At 43.8% G+C, this 15,910-nt stretch overlaps 1 protein-coding gene across 1 annotated transcript in view; it reads left to right on the forward strand.

Annotated features, from left to right (window-relative positions):
* Nucleotides 1–15,910, forward strand: part of ZnT86D (solute carrier family 30 member 7) — a 136,370-nt gene that overhangs the window by 59,930 nt on the left and 60,530 nt on the right. Inside the window, exons 5-6 of the mRNA XM_075673351.1 lie at nt 848–962; nt 2,142–2,273. Of these exons, the coding sequence (XP_075529466.1) occupies nt 848–962; nt 2,142–2,273 (247 nt within the window). The remainder of the gene's footprint in view (nt 1–847; nt 963–2,141; nt 2,274–15,910) is intronic.

Consider the following 15,910-nt stretch of genomic DNA (forward strand, 5'->3'; position numbering starts at 1 on the left):
GGCCAAAAGCGTGAATTCCTTGGAAATAGTCGTTGCGCAGCTGCCTCTGAGCTGGGGAGGATGCTCATGGACAAAGTAGAGGTTTGATGCTTAAGTTGGCACATGCTGACAATGAACACGGATGGCTGCAAGCGATGTAGAACAGATGCGGAATAATGGCTGGTTCAAATGGTGAGAGTGGTTATGCCCGAGCGCTCGAAGTGACATAGTGAGCTAGGACAACTACCGACAAGTCGTCGTAGGAGTTGGAGCCTGGAACCTTGTTGAGAAGGAAGTGGTGTCCAGCTGAATGAACCAGAGGTCCCGCATGTCAATGTAAGATTGCCGGACACCCTACAGCCGCGGGCCGTCTGTTGGACTGCGTGAAGCCACAACACTCGCCTTGGTAGGGTCAGTGCGCTGATGCCAGCATCGCTGGGCTCGGTCATCCGGGTCACCAACTTGTAGGTTGATGCTGGCATAGCTGGGCTTATCATGTCCGGGTCACTAATAGATGTCTCTCCCATAGATGTTTGCAGTTCTTGACTTAGGCTTCTGGGAAGCGCCACGAAGAGGTAGCCGCCATAGCCACGGTTTATTTAAGCCGGCCAGCCATCGTCCGCAGCCGACACGAGCAGCCGACACCACGTCCGCTCGTGTCGTAGAATAGCTGAAAGCGCTTGTGTGTTCTATTCTCATGCTACCTGCACGTGAGTCCATATTCTTCTTCACCTTCTTTGGAGGTGATAGTCGTGCTGCTACAGGCTCATGCCACAGGCTGCTAGACAGCAGATGATCCACCAAAAGGGTGATACTGAATGTTTGCAGAGAAGTTTGGTTGAGCGAAATGGTGCTCTGTTTTTTCCAGAGAGCCATAGAACCACCAGAGGTGAAACATGAACGCCTCTTCATTGTTTCGGTGCTGGGTTTCCTGGTCAACCTGGTCGGCATCTTTGCATTCCAGCATGGGCATTCCCATGGGGGTGAGTGCGTCGTGTGTGTATACGACATGCTTTTACTTGTTGACTACTGTCTGACCTGCACCACAAACAACTTTCTGCAAAAAGGTGGCGAGGGTCGAAGCGAAAATTAGATTAGTTTAGAGTTGGTGAAATTACTATGTGTTGGCAAATTGCAATGTGTCTTGTAAAGATCCCTCATGACTGTCTCTTCAGCACGTCGATCCCCGTTATAAGTGATAGACACCCAAATGCCAGACAATGGAGAGGTTTACCTTGCGTGTAAATCCATTGCTCCTTGTGAAATACCGAGTTACGAGATACATGTATGCTATCCACCATGTGGGTGGTGCCAACTCGTGGCGCAGTCTTTAACCAGAGAGGAACAGAGCTATTATTGCTGTGACTTGCCATGTTTTGCTCAACTGCTGTTGTAAAGCCCAGGCAGTAACCTAACTGCTGACATTCAGTCTCTATGACATTTTATTTGATGAGAACACTAGCATAACACAAAAGTGTTTCAAACGTGTTGGACATAGCATCACAAGGTGTCACTATGAGCGTCAATGCTGCCGTCCACAGCCCTGATAAACCAGTGTTTCATAGAGGGTATTTATGGGCAAACTAAAACTCTCTAATGTGGAGATGTTTTTGTGTGAGGCACGTTTTGTGTATACAAGCCCTGGATGGCAATGTCTTCATCATAGGGCTGTGCGTTAGCATAAATTAAATGCTTTTAAGATTTTAAGGTTTCCTTTGCCACTCTTCAAAAAAAGTTGTTCAGGAAATTGTTGTCGTAGTTTATCTACAAAAATTTAGTCATGTCTTTTAGTTGTTTTTGCTGAGTTTGTGATAACTGTACTTGGAGACATGTTTTGTGCTTACCATTCTGCTCTGTCAAATTTGTTGAAACTTCCATTTGATATATTTAGTGTGTCTCTTGCGTGGAGTGAACAATGTTGAGAACCGTTACAAGGGCGGTAATGCTATTTGTCACTGCATAGTTGTACAATTAATTGTGTTGCCTTCCTCTAAAGCTTCAACTGGTGAGATAGCATGCTTTCAGGTGGTCATATTCTTAGATATCCTGGCAAGAAAGATTCTTTTCTGTTCAGGTGTTTACAGAAAACAAGCGGAAAGTCTGTACAAATGCCTGCAATTGGGTGATTTTTGTATTTTAAATAATTTACCTCTTTATTGCAGGTGAGGGTCATGGGCATTCCCACAGCCATGGGCCCAGCCATAGCCACAGCCACAGCCATGAACACAGCCACAGCCATGCGCATGGTGATGCTCACTCACATGGAAATGGGCATGGGCATTCACACGGATTTGGTGAGTTCACAACATCCAGTAGTGGCATGGACATGGTGACATGTACATCATAAACTAATTAATGCAGTGCACATTTAGTTGACTTGCTGACGCTGATATGCCTCACTCAACCAATACAGCTCAAGAAATATACACTCTTAAGCATTACAGGTTGTATCCAGAACAGGGTGTCTATGGTGCGTCTCTGGCTCGCAAATTGCCTCCGCATATGCAGTCAGCAAAAGCTTGACCTTCTTGAACTTGCTATGTAATGTGTCTTTACCAAGTTCAAACTGAATTAAAAGCTGAACAGTTGAGATAATATCATGCTCAAATGAGGACGTTGTGGTTGTATTTTTTTTGTATAACTGAACTATGGCATAGTATTTTGAGGGCATGTCTTTTGCTGTTCTGCTAGTCTTGCTGATTTTTGAAGGGCCCCTCACCAGGCCCCATAGCAAAATTTGGTTATATGCTGGAAGTTGTTATGTGACCTCTAGGGAGCGTTCTGCTTCAAAAATTTTTCAAATTGGCTCATTAATAGCCGAGATAGTAATATTTCAGTGTTGCAAACCCATGATTTCAGAAGGCAAGCTCCACTGCATAGCAAGACACTCTCTCCACTCGCCCCGTCTAGTCTTTGTAAGCGAAATCCCTCCCCTGCATTCTCTCATATCAGACCTCGAGGATCGCATGACGCATACATCACAGGCCCCACCTCCATTTTTTTTTTCTCCTTGCTTCTTTTTTTTTTTTTTTTTTCCTGCGCTACTCATTTCCGCAGACAGCGCCGCGCGCGAGCTATTGTCTCGTGCGCGCAGCACACGATTTTGCGTGCTGTGCACAAAGAAACATGACTAGCAGTATAATTCAGTGCTACATGAATACTGAGGAAGAACAAGCAGATTGCAGAGCGTGATCACACGCAGGAACGCGGTAGAAAATGGCATAGTTCCGGTACCTGCGCACGTGACCGCACGACCGTGGGAACAAGCAGACGAAGCAGAAGTACATCTCTCTTGCTTCAGTGCGAAGTAAAACAAAAAACACGCAGACATTCTGTTTGTGTGTTTTATTGTTTCTCTAAACTTCAATTCGTCAATTCAAGTGACAGATCGCACAGGTAACAGATGTTATCTTGAATAATTCTCGAAGTCACATGTCACCATGAGCGACGTCACACTGCGGACAGGATTACGTAGGCGCAGGAGCCCGGCTATGTCACCGTTCCTCTCCGGGCGGATTTGCCGCGAGTGAAGAGGGAAACAGGGAAATGGCGTTCGGATTGAAATTTCAGGCCTTTCCGCAGCGCATAGCAATGTAACACCTAGCAGACACGATCGTTGGTGTGCATTGTATGCTCTGCGCTTGCCAGCTCAAAATGGCCAGACCTGGTGAGGGGCCCTTTAAAATGATGTGATTGCACATTTAGCCATCCATGATTTCACCCCGAAATGTCGTCAGCAGGCGTTTGGTGCGTTAATTGAGACATAACCTCCCTTTTTGTACCCCGCAGGGGCGTCTGCATAAGCAGGCGTTTGGTGTGTTGCGACACCACATACCTGAGCACACGAGGGTTGGCCCTTCCCGCGTGTAGCCGTGCTCGGCTTAGCCGTGTCTGGGGAAAGGGGGATTCTGAGGGTTGAGACGATGCCAGGTGTTCGGACCTTTAAGGCCCCCCGGCGGAGGCAACACACCTCTTCGGCCTCTGCTTCACATAGACGACACCTCCTGACTGACCCACCTGGGGGAAATCGGAAGTTGCCTTTTCCTGTCCTCCTCTCTGATCTTCGTCTTTCTCTCTCGTCTTTTTCATCTTTCCTATCTTCTCTTCACTTCTCCTCACTTCCGTATTCCGGGCGGCAAGGATTAACCTGGAGTAATTTTCCAACCTTGGGTATTTTATATTAGGTTATAGTGGCAATGCATGGCTGGCATATGCAGGCTTCCAATCATGTAGCGTCCCCTTGTTGGGCTTGGTGGTAGGTGGCCACCATTGCCGCCGAATTTTCCAATTTTTTATGGCAGAAGCTTTTCCCCCATTACCTGATCGCTCCCTGAAGAGGGGGCGCACCAGTGAACAATTTCAACATTTTTATGCAACCGAAAGTGTCCTTTCCTAAATACCACGTTGTCCACAGTCAGCACGAAACGAAGACAGTCCGAATGATATCACCATTTCTTGTAGCCAAATCTATCACTGAAGCAATAGGCCCAGGTTATAATGTAACGAAGATGGGAAGTGGCAATCTTCTACTCGAAGTTTGCGACAAGCCACAATATGACTCTCAAAACTTGTAGCCTTTGGGGACATTCCCGTTTCTGTAGGGCCACACAAGTCGATGAACACAGTGCGCAGTGTCATCTCGGAAGATGACCTTCTTGAACTTAGCAAAAGTGAATTACTAGAAGGATGGCAAGAACAGAATGTCGTCAAGGTACAAAGGATAAAAATAAGGCGAGATGACAAAGAAATACCAACTAGGCACATAATCATCACTTTTGGAACTAGCAACTTACCAGACTCAATAGAAACAGGATACTGCAAACTCCGTGTAAGGCCATACATTCCTAACCCACGCCAATGCTTCAAGTGTCAGCGGTTCGGACACGGTTCGCAAAGCTGCCGAGGGCGCACTACTTGTGCAAAATGTGCATCAAACGAGCCCTTGTCCGACACTTGCACTTCCACCATCCGTTGCGCTAACTGTGAAGGCGATCGCCCCGCGTACTCCTGTTCTTGCCCATCCTGGAAAAAAGAAAAACAAATAATCGAAATCAAAGTCGAACTGAACCTTTTCTTCCAAGAGGCGCGCAAACGCTTCTCCATCAATCAGGCTAGTCTATCCTACACCGATGTGGCGCGCCGGGGGGTAGCGCTACATCGTTCGGCGGCCGCCCAAGTCGCACGGAGTGTGACGGCGGTCACGCCATCAGCCCCCCAGCTGGAACAGCCAGCGCTGTAACGGCCTTCGCAAAGGAGGACCAGCAGACCCTCGCGCCTGTTGGACCCAGGGCCACTGCCCGAGCAGATCGGCCCAACATTCCAGCGAAAGTGCCCGCCGCATGGGCAGTATCCACTGCCTCAGACGAGGTGATGGATACAAGCACAAATCTGGCGTCTCAGACGCCCAAGGAACGGCGCAGCTCCCTCGAGCACATCGGGAAAAAAGAGAGATTTCGTATCATGGGGGCCTGGAAAGGTCTCCTGAACTAATCTAATCTATATTTCTTAGACACACAGCACAAAACACATACATTATGAACACACAGGTAATGCAATGGAATGTCAGGGGTTTACTCCACAACCTAGACGACATTAAAGAACTCTTAAATAAGTACAATCCAAAGGTGCTGTGTGTTCAAGAAACGCATCTTAATCCTTCACGCACGAACTTTCTCTGGCAGTATGCCGTTTATCGAAAAGACTGCAACGACGCTATTGCCTCGTCTGGCAGTCTAGCAATAATTGTAGATAAGGGTGTTGCTTGCCGGCAACTGCAGCTTAAAACAACTCTAGAGGCAGTTGCAGTCCGCACGGTACTGTTTAATAAGGTGATCATAATTACCTCTGTATATATCCCCCCCCGAACTACCAACTTTCAAAAACAGAATTCCATACCTTTATCTGTCAACTGCCCGAACCTTACATTGTCGTTGGAGATTTTAATGCACACAACACCCTTTGGGGAAGCCGTCGTTGTGATGCCAGAGGACACTTAGTTGAAAACTTCCTCGTCACTGCAGATGCTTGCTTGCTAAATGGGAACGATCCTACATTTTACAGTGTTGCAAACAAAACATTTTCATCTATCGATTTAAGCATCGCATCGAGTCCACTCTTGCTGCATCTGGAGTGGAACGTGATTAAGAATCCGTACGGGAGTGACCATTTCCCCATTGTCATAAAACTAACAAAAGGTGATGAGTGCTCTCCACATGTCTCCCGGTGGAAAGTCGATTGTGCCGATTGGACGCTACAGGGATCTGACACACTTGACTTGGAATGACCTCTGTAATCTTTCTATCGAAGATGCAGTGGCATATTTCGCGGCGTTTATATTTGACGCGGCGTCAATATGTATCCCCATAACAAATGGATCGCCCTGTAAGCGTCGTGTTCCATGGTGGAACGACGACTGCAAGAAAGCGCGTGGAAATCAAAATAATGCTTGGAACAATCTTCGAGACTCTCCAACTACAGAGAATTTGATCATTTTCAAGAAAATAAAGTCTGAGGGTAGAAGAATGCAGCGCCGTGGCAAAAGGGAAAGCTGGCAAAAATATATTTCTAGCATTAACTCTTATACTGACGAACGAAAAGCCTGGAACAAAGTGCATAAAATCAAGGGTCGGCAAACTCATCCTCTACCATTAGTAAACACGCAAGGAAATACTCTTAAGGACCAAGCTGACTCTCTAGGGGCACATTTTGAAAACATTTCTAGCTCATTGCATCACTCTGATTCATTCCTTAGATACCAGAAACAAGCTGAGTGACTGCCTCTGGGTCGAAATGGCAAGAGCAATTTTTATTTATTTATTTATTTATTTGAGTACCCTAAGGGCCCATTAGGGCATTACATAGGGGGGGACGAAAAAGTTCAAGCATGAGTGAAATCTGTACAATGTAAATATATGAAGGCATTAGGAACCATAAAAAACATCTAGCAGAAGCAAACAAAAAAAAGAAAGAAAGAAAGAAAAGGGTAACGAAATTTATACAATGTTTAGTAGTGTGAAACACGCATAAGAACCTAGAATGTGATGCAAACAATCAGTACCCATCGGAACACGATGGGTACTCAAATCAAATAAACGTTTAGGTAAACAGCCGACACAGATACATAGCAGATGAAACGGAGTGAATTTTACACAATGCCAAGCACTTTAAAACGCTGTTTAAGTAAATATTCAAGAAAATGTGGGTTCTGACAGGTTGACACACTCTAAACAGGTTAGTAGTGCTGCATGAAATGATGATGATTCCGTAAGCGAGACAATGTTTGCAGGTAGCGAGTTCCATTCAGCAATAGATAAAACGAGAGGCGAATTTTGATAAGCGTTAGTCCTGGCAAATATAGGTTTTACTTTATGAACATGGTCTGTGCGGGTAGAGATGTGGGGAGCGGGAAGGATATGGGCTCGAGCGAATGCAGTGTTGCTGTGGTAAAGGCTATGGAAGAAGGTCAACCGTGATAATTTCCTGCGCATGCCAAGTGAAGGGAGATTAAGTAATTTCTTTAAGGCGGACACACTTTGATATCGCGAGTATGAAGTTAAGATGAACCGCGCAGCTTTATTTTGAACTGATTCGAGTAGGTTCGTGAGATTAGACTGATGGGGGTGCCAAATTATTGACGCATATTCTAAAGAAGGCCTGATAAGAGTACTGTATGCTCGAAGTCTGGTATCTGTGTTAGCAAGGTGTAAGTGACGTTTCAGGTAACCAAGTTTTTTGCATGCTTTTGTGGTGATGTGTTCAATGTGAGCATTCCAGCTTAAATTGGAGGTAAACAGGACACCCAAGTACTTGATTGAAGATACTGAGTCAACAGTAATACCGCGTATTGCATATTGGCCAGAGGTAGGTTGAGGTATCGAAGCAAATTTTACGTGTTTAGTTTTGGCTATGTTAATTTCCATCTGCCATGTGTCACACCAGCCAGTTAGTTTTGTTAAATCAGACTGCAACACAGAGATGTCGGCAGGGCAGCTTATTTCATTATATAAGACGCAGTCATCTGCGAAGAGACGTATATGTGAGGTAATATTAGTTGCGATGTCATTTATGTATATTAAAAATAGCAGTGGCCCAAGGACGGATCCTTGAGGAACTCCCGAAGTGACGTGAGTGCGGTTAGAAAAGCAGTTGTCGAGACTGATTACTTGAAATCGGTTCGTTAGGAACTCCTCAATCCATCGCGTCGTGTTGTAGTTAAGCTGTAGGTTTCTAACTTTCAGTTTTAGTCGATTATGAGGTACTCGGTCGAAAGCTTTAGAAAAGTCAATAAAAATGGCGTCTGTACTAATCAATCTGTGCAGAGAAATGTGAATATCTGTTACGAGTTCATAAAGTTGCGTCTGACATGAGCGATTTTGGCGAAAGCCATGTTGGTTATTGAGGAGCAGGTTATTATCGTTAAGATAGGCTATAATGTGAGAGTATAGGATGTGTTCCAGTAATTTGCAGCAGATAGATGTCAGTGATATAGGTCTGTAATTATTAGGGTCTGCTGTATTACCTGATTTAAATACCGGTATCACTAATGCTGTTTTCCAATCTTCCGGTAAGCACCCTGTATCGAGTGATTGCTGAAATATTAGAGATAACAAAACTGAAGAGTAGTGCGAGGTTAATTTTAGAAGTTTAGCGCTTATACCGTCAGGACCTGGGCTCGTTTTATGAGGAAGCCTGTCAATGGCACGAGAAACACCATGTTCCGTTATTATGATGGATGAAAAAGGGAATCGAATAGATGGTTGTTCAAGTATGTGAGTGTTATCAAGTGGCAGTTCGTTAGTAAAAACTGCAGAGAAGCATTTGTCAAATAGCTCAGTGCTATCTTTTGTGTTGAGCACTGCCCCGTTTTCGGAAAGTAGTAAGGGAGCAGTGATTAATCCTACAACCGTCCTTTTAATATGGCGGAATTTCAGGCTGCAATACATAATTGTAATAAATCGGCCCCTGGAACCGATTGAATACTTTACGAGATGATTGAACACCTACATCCCGAAGCACACAAAACACTCCTCTCTCTTTTTAACGCCATATTCTCTGCCAGCTACATCCCGTCAGCCTGGAAGCAAGCATTCATAATCCCTATTCTGCAAGAGGGCAAGGACCCGTCTTTGGCCAGCAGCGATAGGCCTATAGCTCTAACAAGCTGACTATGTAAGCTTTTTGTGAAAATTACTAACCGGCGCCTGGTGCATTTTCTTGAAAGTAACAAGATACTAGATCCCTTGCAGTGCGGCTTCAGGGAACATAGATCCACAACAGAACAACTTGTCCGCATCGAGACAAATATCCAGGATGCCTTTGTGCACAAACAGTTTTTCTTATCAGTATTTTTAGATATGGAAAAAGCATATGATACCACTTGGCGTTTCGAAATCCTTCGTGATCTAGCTACAAGGGGCGTCCGAGGCAACTTGCTAAATGTGATTCAAAGTTATCTGTGCAACCGCACATTTAATGTTCGGATTGGTAATGTCCTATATCGTCTATTTACTCAGGAGACTGGTGTGCCACAAGGTGGAGTGCTGAGCTGTACTTTATTCCTTGTAAAAATGAATTTGCTCCATACTATCATACCACATACAATGTTTTATTCCGTATACGTGGATGATATCCAAATAGGTTAATCTTAGTATCTGCGAGCGTCAACTGCAGCTTGGCCTGAATAAGTTGTCTAAGTGGGCAGACGAGAACGGCTTTAAACTAAACCCTGAAAAAAGTATGTGCATTCTCTTCTTGAATAAGAGAGGTGCAATACCGGAGCCCGTTATTGATCTTAATAGAGAACGGCTATCTGTTAGTCATGAACATAAATTTCTAGGCCTCATTTTAGACTCCAAACTAACTTTTATCCCACACTTAAAATATTTGAAAATAAAATGCTTGAAGACAATGAATCTACTGAAGTGTTTGTCCCGCACATCTTGGGGAAGTGACAGAAGGTGCCTCTTGAGCTTATAAAAAAGTCTTATACGGTCACGCCTTGACTATGGAGCCATTGTGTATAACTCTGCCACACCTAGTGCTTTGAAGATGCTCGATTCCGTCCACCACTTGGGTATCCGTCTTGCTACTGGTGCGTTCAGGACTAGCCCTGTAGAAAGCCTGTGTGCTGAATCTAACAAATGGTCCCTACATCTTCAAAGAACATATTTAAGTCTCTCTTATGCCCTCAAAGTGAAATCAGATTTTCATCATCCATGCCATTCAGTTATTTACGACCTGTCTACGGCTAGGCTTTTCCGTAACCACCCAGGCACTAGACCTCCTCTGTCTCTTCGGTTGGAAGCATTGTCCGAAGAAACGGGCGCATCAATTTTAGAGAATGTCATAATGGCAACTACGCGGCCTCTACCGCCTTGGGAGTGGCAGACTATCGAATGTGACGTCTCGTCTACACAAATATAAAAACGAGCACCTGAAGCACACATACGTTCACATTTTCTTGAGCTTCAGGAGAAGTATTCTTGTGCTGAATTTTACACAGATGCCTCTAAGTTTCCTTCTGGTGTTGCTTACGCAGCACTAGGACCAGCATTTTTAATATCTGGTACACTGAATCCACATAAATGTATTTTTACAGTGGAAGCATATGCAATACTCTCTGCAGTCAAGCACATCAAGCAAATGAATCTGACTAGGGCTATTGTGTTTACAGACTCATTGAGTGTAGTCCGAGCCCTAAATGTACGTAAACATAAAAACACTGTCTTAAATGAACTGTATACATTGCTATGCTCAGCTTATAGTGCTAAACAAATGATCATCCTATGCTGGGTACCTGGCCACTGTGGTATAAAAGGCAACGAAGCTGCTGACGAGAAAGCTACTTCAGTAGCTTTTAGTGACACGGACATAAACATACCCATCCCAGCCACAGATCTTAAAGCATACTTGTGTCACAAGCTGAAAATCCACTGGCAGCAACAGTGGAATGCTCAGATACCAAATAAACTGCACTTGATACAACCCAAACTAGGATATTGGGTATCGGAGAGAACATCGCGATATCATGAAGTGCTCCTTTGCCGATTAAGAATAGGACACACTTACGGCACTCACTCTTGCCTCTTGACTGGGGTGTATCCTCCGACTTGTAGTAAGTGCTGCCAAAATCTCACAGCCCTGCACGTTCCTATTCAATGCCCTGCAATAGAAGCACAGAGGAAAAGGTATTTCATTTCTGCATATCACGAAAATATTCCTCTTCACCCGAAATTTTTTCTTAGCAATGAACCGCTTTTTAATCCGAAGCTAGTCTTAGAGTATTTAGCTGAAACAGACACTCTTGAAATCATTTGGCCAGGGAATTTTTAGCGCACGTATAACAGCCCCTGTACTCAAAGGCTTTCTTGAAGCTAAAGTGTCAATGTTATGTTTTATTGCGTCATACTTTTAACAAAACCCCATTACCATAGCCCACAGCACTACTTAGTCAGTGTCATTATTTTAGCAACGATATATTTCACGCCATTCCCGGCAACCGATTTTAGGCCTTTTTACAGCCATGTCTCATATACCATGAGAAATTCATTGTCTAATTCATTGTCTACACCATTCACAATGTACTGTTAACATTACCTTTGTCATGGCGCTCTTTGGCCATACCTTACCCTTGCGCCATAAAACACCACACATCATCATAGCCATGATTTCATTTTATTTGCCTTCTTATGCTTATACAATGCGTGCCAACTGGAAGACATGTATTGAGTAAGTGTACCTTAATTAAAGAAAAAGAGTCGGCCCTCTGGCCCAGTGCAGTCAAAACTGGAATGCATACCTACTAACTCTCAAATTTTTTATAAAGTTTACTGATTAGGGCTCATTCTACGATTATATTATGAATGTTACAATAAGTTTTACAAAGAAGAAGAAATTATCTTTGCTAATATTTTAAAGCTTTCGAAAGATGTAGCAGGCAAGAAAATGCATGCGATAAAAAAATTGTCATGGTACCTGTTGTGCCCTCTTGTGACTGAGCAAGGCGCCATACATACACGAAGATTACAGTTAACACTAATGTAACAAACTTCAATAGAACAAAATTATCACTAGAACGAAGCATTTCATTTTTTATAACATTCTGTACTTAGAATGCCATGTATTCTGAACCTCAATATAATAAACGTTTACTGCCATCACGATGGAATACTGAGACAATAAATGGAAAACCTCCGTCGACACAGATAGTCAAATAGTTGAATTACAAACAGCTGTTTGCCAACACACCTCACAAATCGCCCGCCACACAGGTAAGAGCAACTGTCAAAGCGGGGCAGCATTACGTTCTATATAAAGTTCAAGCGCGATAAGATCCTATCACACCCCGTGCGTTGTATGCTCTGAGTGGGAGTGAAAGCATGCTAGAGTGAGCCAGGGAAGATTGTGACTTGATAAGTGCTGTCTTCTCTTGCAGGCAAGACGAAAGGGGGGAGGGGAGCAAACTGATGCAATGAATCACACGCAGTGAGGGCAAGGGAAGCAGTTCCTGTTTGCTGCGCATACCCTTTTCTAGTGCGCCGTGGATTCGAATGACTGTCAGCATGACTGAGCACACATACAGCCTGTGTGCCCTTTGTTAAAGCAGTCTTCCACATGTGTAAAGAGCAGCCATGCTGAGATGGCATGGCATCATGTGCGCTGCTTTCTCGCGCCTTTAGTACTGGAGGTTACATAACCTCGAGTTTTGCAGACGTGTTGAAGTGAGAGGCAGACGAAGGATTCACTACCCGCTGTAGGCGCTTTTCCTGATAGCATTGTCCTACTGTGGGTGACACTGTCAGCTGTGGGGGTGGAGTAGACGCGAAAGCGTGGCTGGCTTCGCTTCACATCGCCGATGTGAAGATATCGTCAACAGGGCGTAAAAATATACTTTGTCAAATTCAAATTCTCTTGAATTCTCTCAAGACTCCCAAATTCATCAAAACTAATTTATTTTCTCATTCAAATTAGCTTTTTCTGATTGGCCAATAATTTGGAAAATATTGCAGCCCCTTCCCTGTAAAAAAGATCCTTTGGTGGCTACTTATTTGCATAAAATCTCATATTTCAATTTAAGAAAACTGTGATGTGACGAACCTAATTGCCAATTTTACTGAAATAATTACATCGAGGTTTAACTGTGCTTCCTTTGAGTATGTTTATTGGGAAAAGCAGGCGAAATAGGCAACAGCAAAGTTGTTGAAAAGTCAATGCGATCTAAAGACAATGTATTGCTTGTGAATACGTGCTGTTTTAAATTTGCTGGTGCTTCAATTGAACAATTTTTAATACAAAGTGCATAGATATCTAGCAAAAACTGTAAACTTGAGATAAATTTTAAAGGAAATGCATGCTATTGTATTCATGGGATTTTTACTAATTTTATAAAGTTCTCAGGTTGACAGGCATGGGAAAGTCTTTAAGAGGATGCACAGTTGAAAGAAAATGCATGTCAGCCAGGTTTACTAGAACTCCTTCCAGAATGACTCGCTCATTCTTCCTCTTGACACCTCCCCATAATTTCTATTTGCGGGAGTGCTCCATCTAGTGACCTCGCACAACATCCCACCACGGAAGAAGCTCAGTCAGTGCCTTTGTCATCCTGCTGCTCACATGAGTTTACAGTTTTTAATTCTCAGTGGCAGCAGACACCTTCTAGAATGGAAAGATGCTCGTGAAGGATGCAGCATGAAAGGGTGCTCACACATTTTCAAAACTTATCCAGAGTTCTTTATTACAGTGTCTTCATCACCGTTTTGTGGCTCGGCCACATTAGCCTTCCTCAATCAGTTAGTCAGTTGATCAATTAATCAAATCAATCTGTCGATCCATCAATCGATTGACCGACCGACCGACTGTCCGCTTGAATCAGCTTGAATCACTCACGTGGTTGGTACTTTGCAGTAAACCATGTATGTGCAGATGGTGTATGTTGCCAAGTTGCCGAACAATATTTTAAAACATTTTTGGGGCTTTCGGAGGAATTGGCTCAGGTCTGGGGCAACTGTGAAGTAAGAAATTAATGGTTTAAGCCAGTTTGAAGTGGTTTGTGTTTGTGGACTGCACAACCAAAGAATGCCAGGAAAACAGGATAAATTTATTCTGTACAAGAACTCAAATATACTTCAGTCAATGCAGCAAAAAGTGGTAAAGTTGAGAATGCCCACAGAGTGATTCTTTCTTTCAGTGCCTTAGGCATCTTTGTGGGTACCACAGATGCTTGGAGATTTTCGGAATTATAATCTATGACTTTAGTTTAATTTGCTATTGCAGCATGATACATTTACTTTACCTTGTTTTATTATCACTACTGATGCAGCGATTTATTATTATATGTTCCAAGGTGTGAGTTCCTGCACTGCCTGAACACATCAATGCAACTAGTTGAAGTCTTGCTGTTATTGCCCAACCTGAGTGTGTCTTCAGCTCAGCTTGGTGTTCTTTGACCAGCCTTGGCCTTTGTGACATAAAGACCCATTTATCATCTTCAGCTGATAGCTTCCAGCTCGTTCACAAACATCCACTGTACTATATGCTCGTCATCAGAAGCTTCTATGTTGTGCATAAATACCGTATTTACTGTAATCTAATGCATGCTCTCTTTCGAAGAAAATGGGTTTAAAGATTGCATGCGTGTTACAATCAGATACGAAACCAAAACTGCATTCGTGGCATTGGCAACAGCCACCATGCCAACACACAAGGGCTGCCAGGCACAAGGTCGACACCATCATGACACCAGCACATTTTCATGAAGGTTGCTGTGGATTCCTTTTTTGCTGGACTACGATCGTGAGTGGTATTCTGTGTCAATCATTGTCAGAAATACAGTCGACTCTTGTTACAGCAGACCCTGATAATCCGGCAAATAGAGCTCGTTTTATCCGCAGTCCATAATATTCAAAACCTAAACTTTCTTCGCGATGTCTAACAACTTTATTGCAAAGAGTTAGCGAATGAACTTACAAATTAAAAAAAGAAAGAAAGAAAAAGTCGCAGTTTCGCTCGAAAGGGGAAGTATCGGTTGCGATAGCAAATTAAGCAAGATAAGTGCGAGAGCAGCAGCAAACAAATTGACCTTTGTGCTGTCTCTCGTTTCAACACGAACTAAATGTTGAAAGCACAGTGCATACGAAGCTACCAGCACTGGGCGTACCTTGTCCACATCGCAGATCGCCTTCAAGATACAGCACCCGTGCCGTAAGCAGCAGCCACCGGAGTAGAACCCCTCTCTCTCACAAAGAAGACGGCGTGTTTCCGCCCCGCCTGTCTACCTTGAGCACACGATATTGAGCCGCGATCGTCAGCTGACCCTCGCAGGTCACTTGTCAGCCCGTGTCGACAGGGCAAAAGAATGTTTTATATGCCCGATGTTGAAAAAAATTTCCACTCATTTCGTCTGCTGTAGCTGATAGTCCGTTGTAGTGCAGCCCATTAAAAGGGAACTTCGTTGCATTAGTAAAATAGGTACAACAGACTAAGGCTGAAATATGGTCCGTTACATCCAAAAGTCCGTTGTACGTGGGTCCATTGTTACGAGCGTAGACTGTACTACAGTATATTTCCATTAATTCATGTCTGGTTAATTTGAATTTTCGGTTAATCCGACTTGACCAAAGGTCCCGGCCGGCGCCCATGCATTTTATGGGCCCAAACTGCCATTATTTCAATATAAAAATTCTCCTTAACCGAATAATTCGAACTTGACTGGTCAGCTTTGCCACAATACAGCCTTGTTATGTGGTGAAGCATACTAAGACTGGAACGGGGTCACTGCTGTGGGACATACAGTATGCATTCCTTAATTATACAGGCACCGTCTGCTGTCACAGGTGCTCATAAGCTCCTAGACGCTTAATAAGCATACTGGGAGCCTTTCAGAGCTGTTTCTAATGTTGCTGTGGTGCCCTTGTTCTGCCTACCATGTCTGTCT

Source organism: Dermacentor variabilis, chromosome 10, assembly GCF_050947875.1.
Source record: "Dermacentor variabilis isolate Ectoservices chromosome 10, ASM5094787v1, whole genome shotgun sequence".
In the NCBI taxonomy this organism is placed as follows: Eukaryota; Metazoa; Arthropoda; class Arachnida; order Ixodida; family Ixodidae; genus Dermacentor; species Dermacentor variabilis.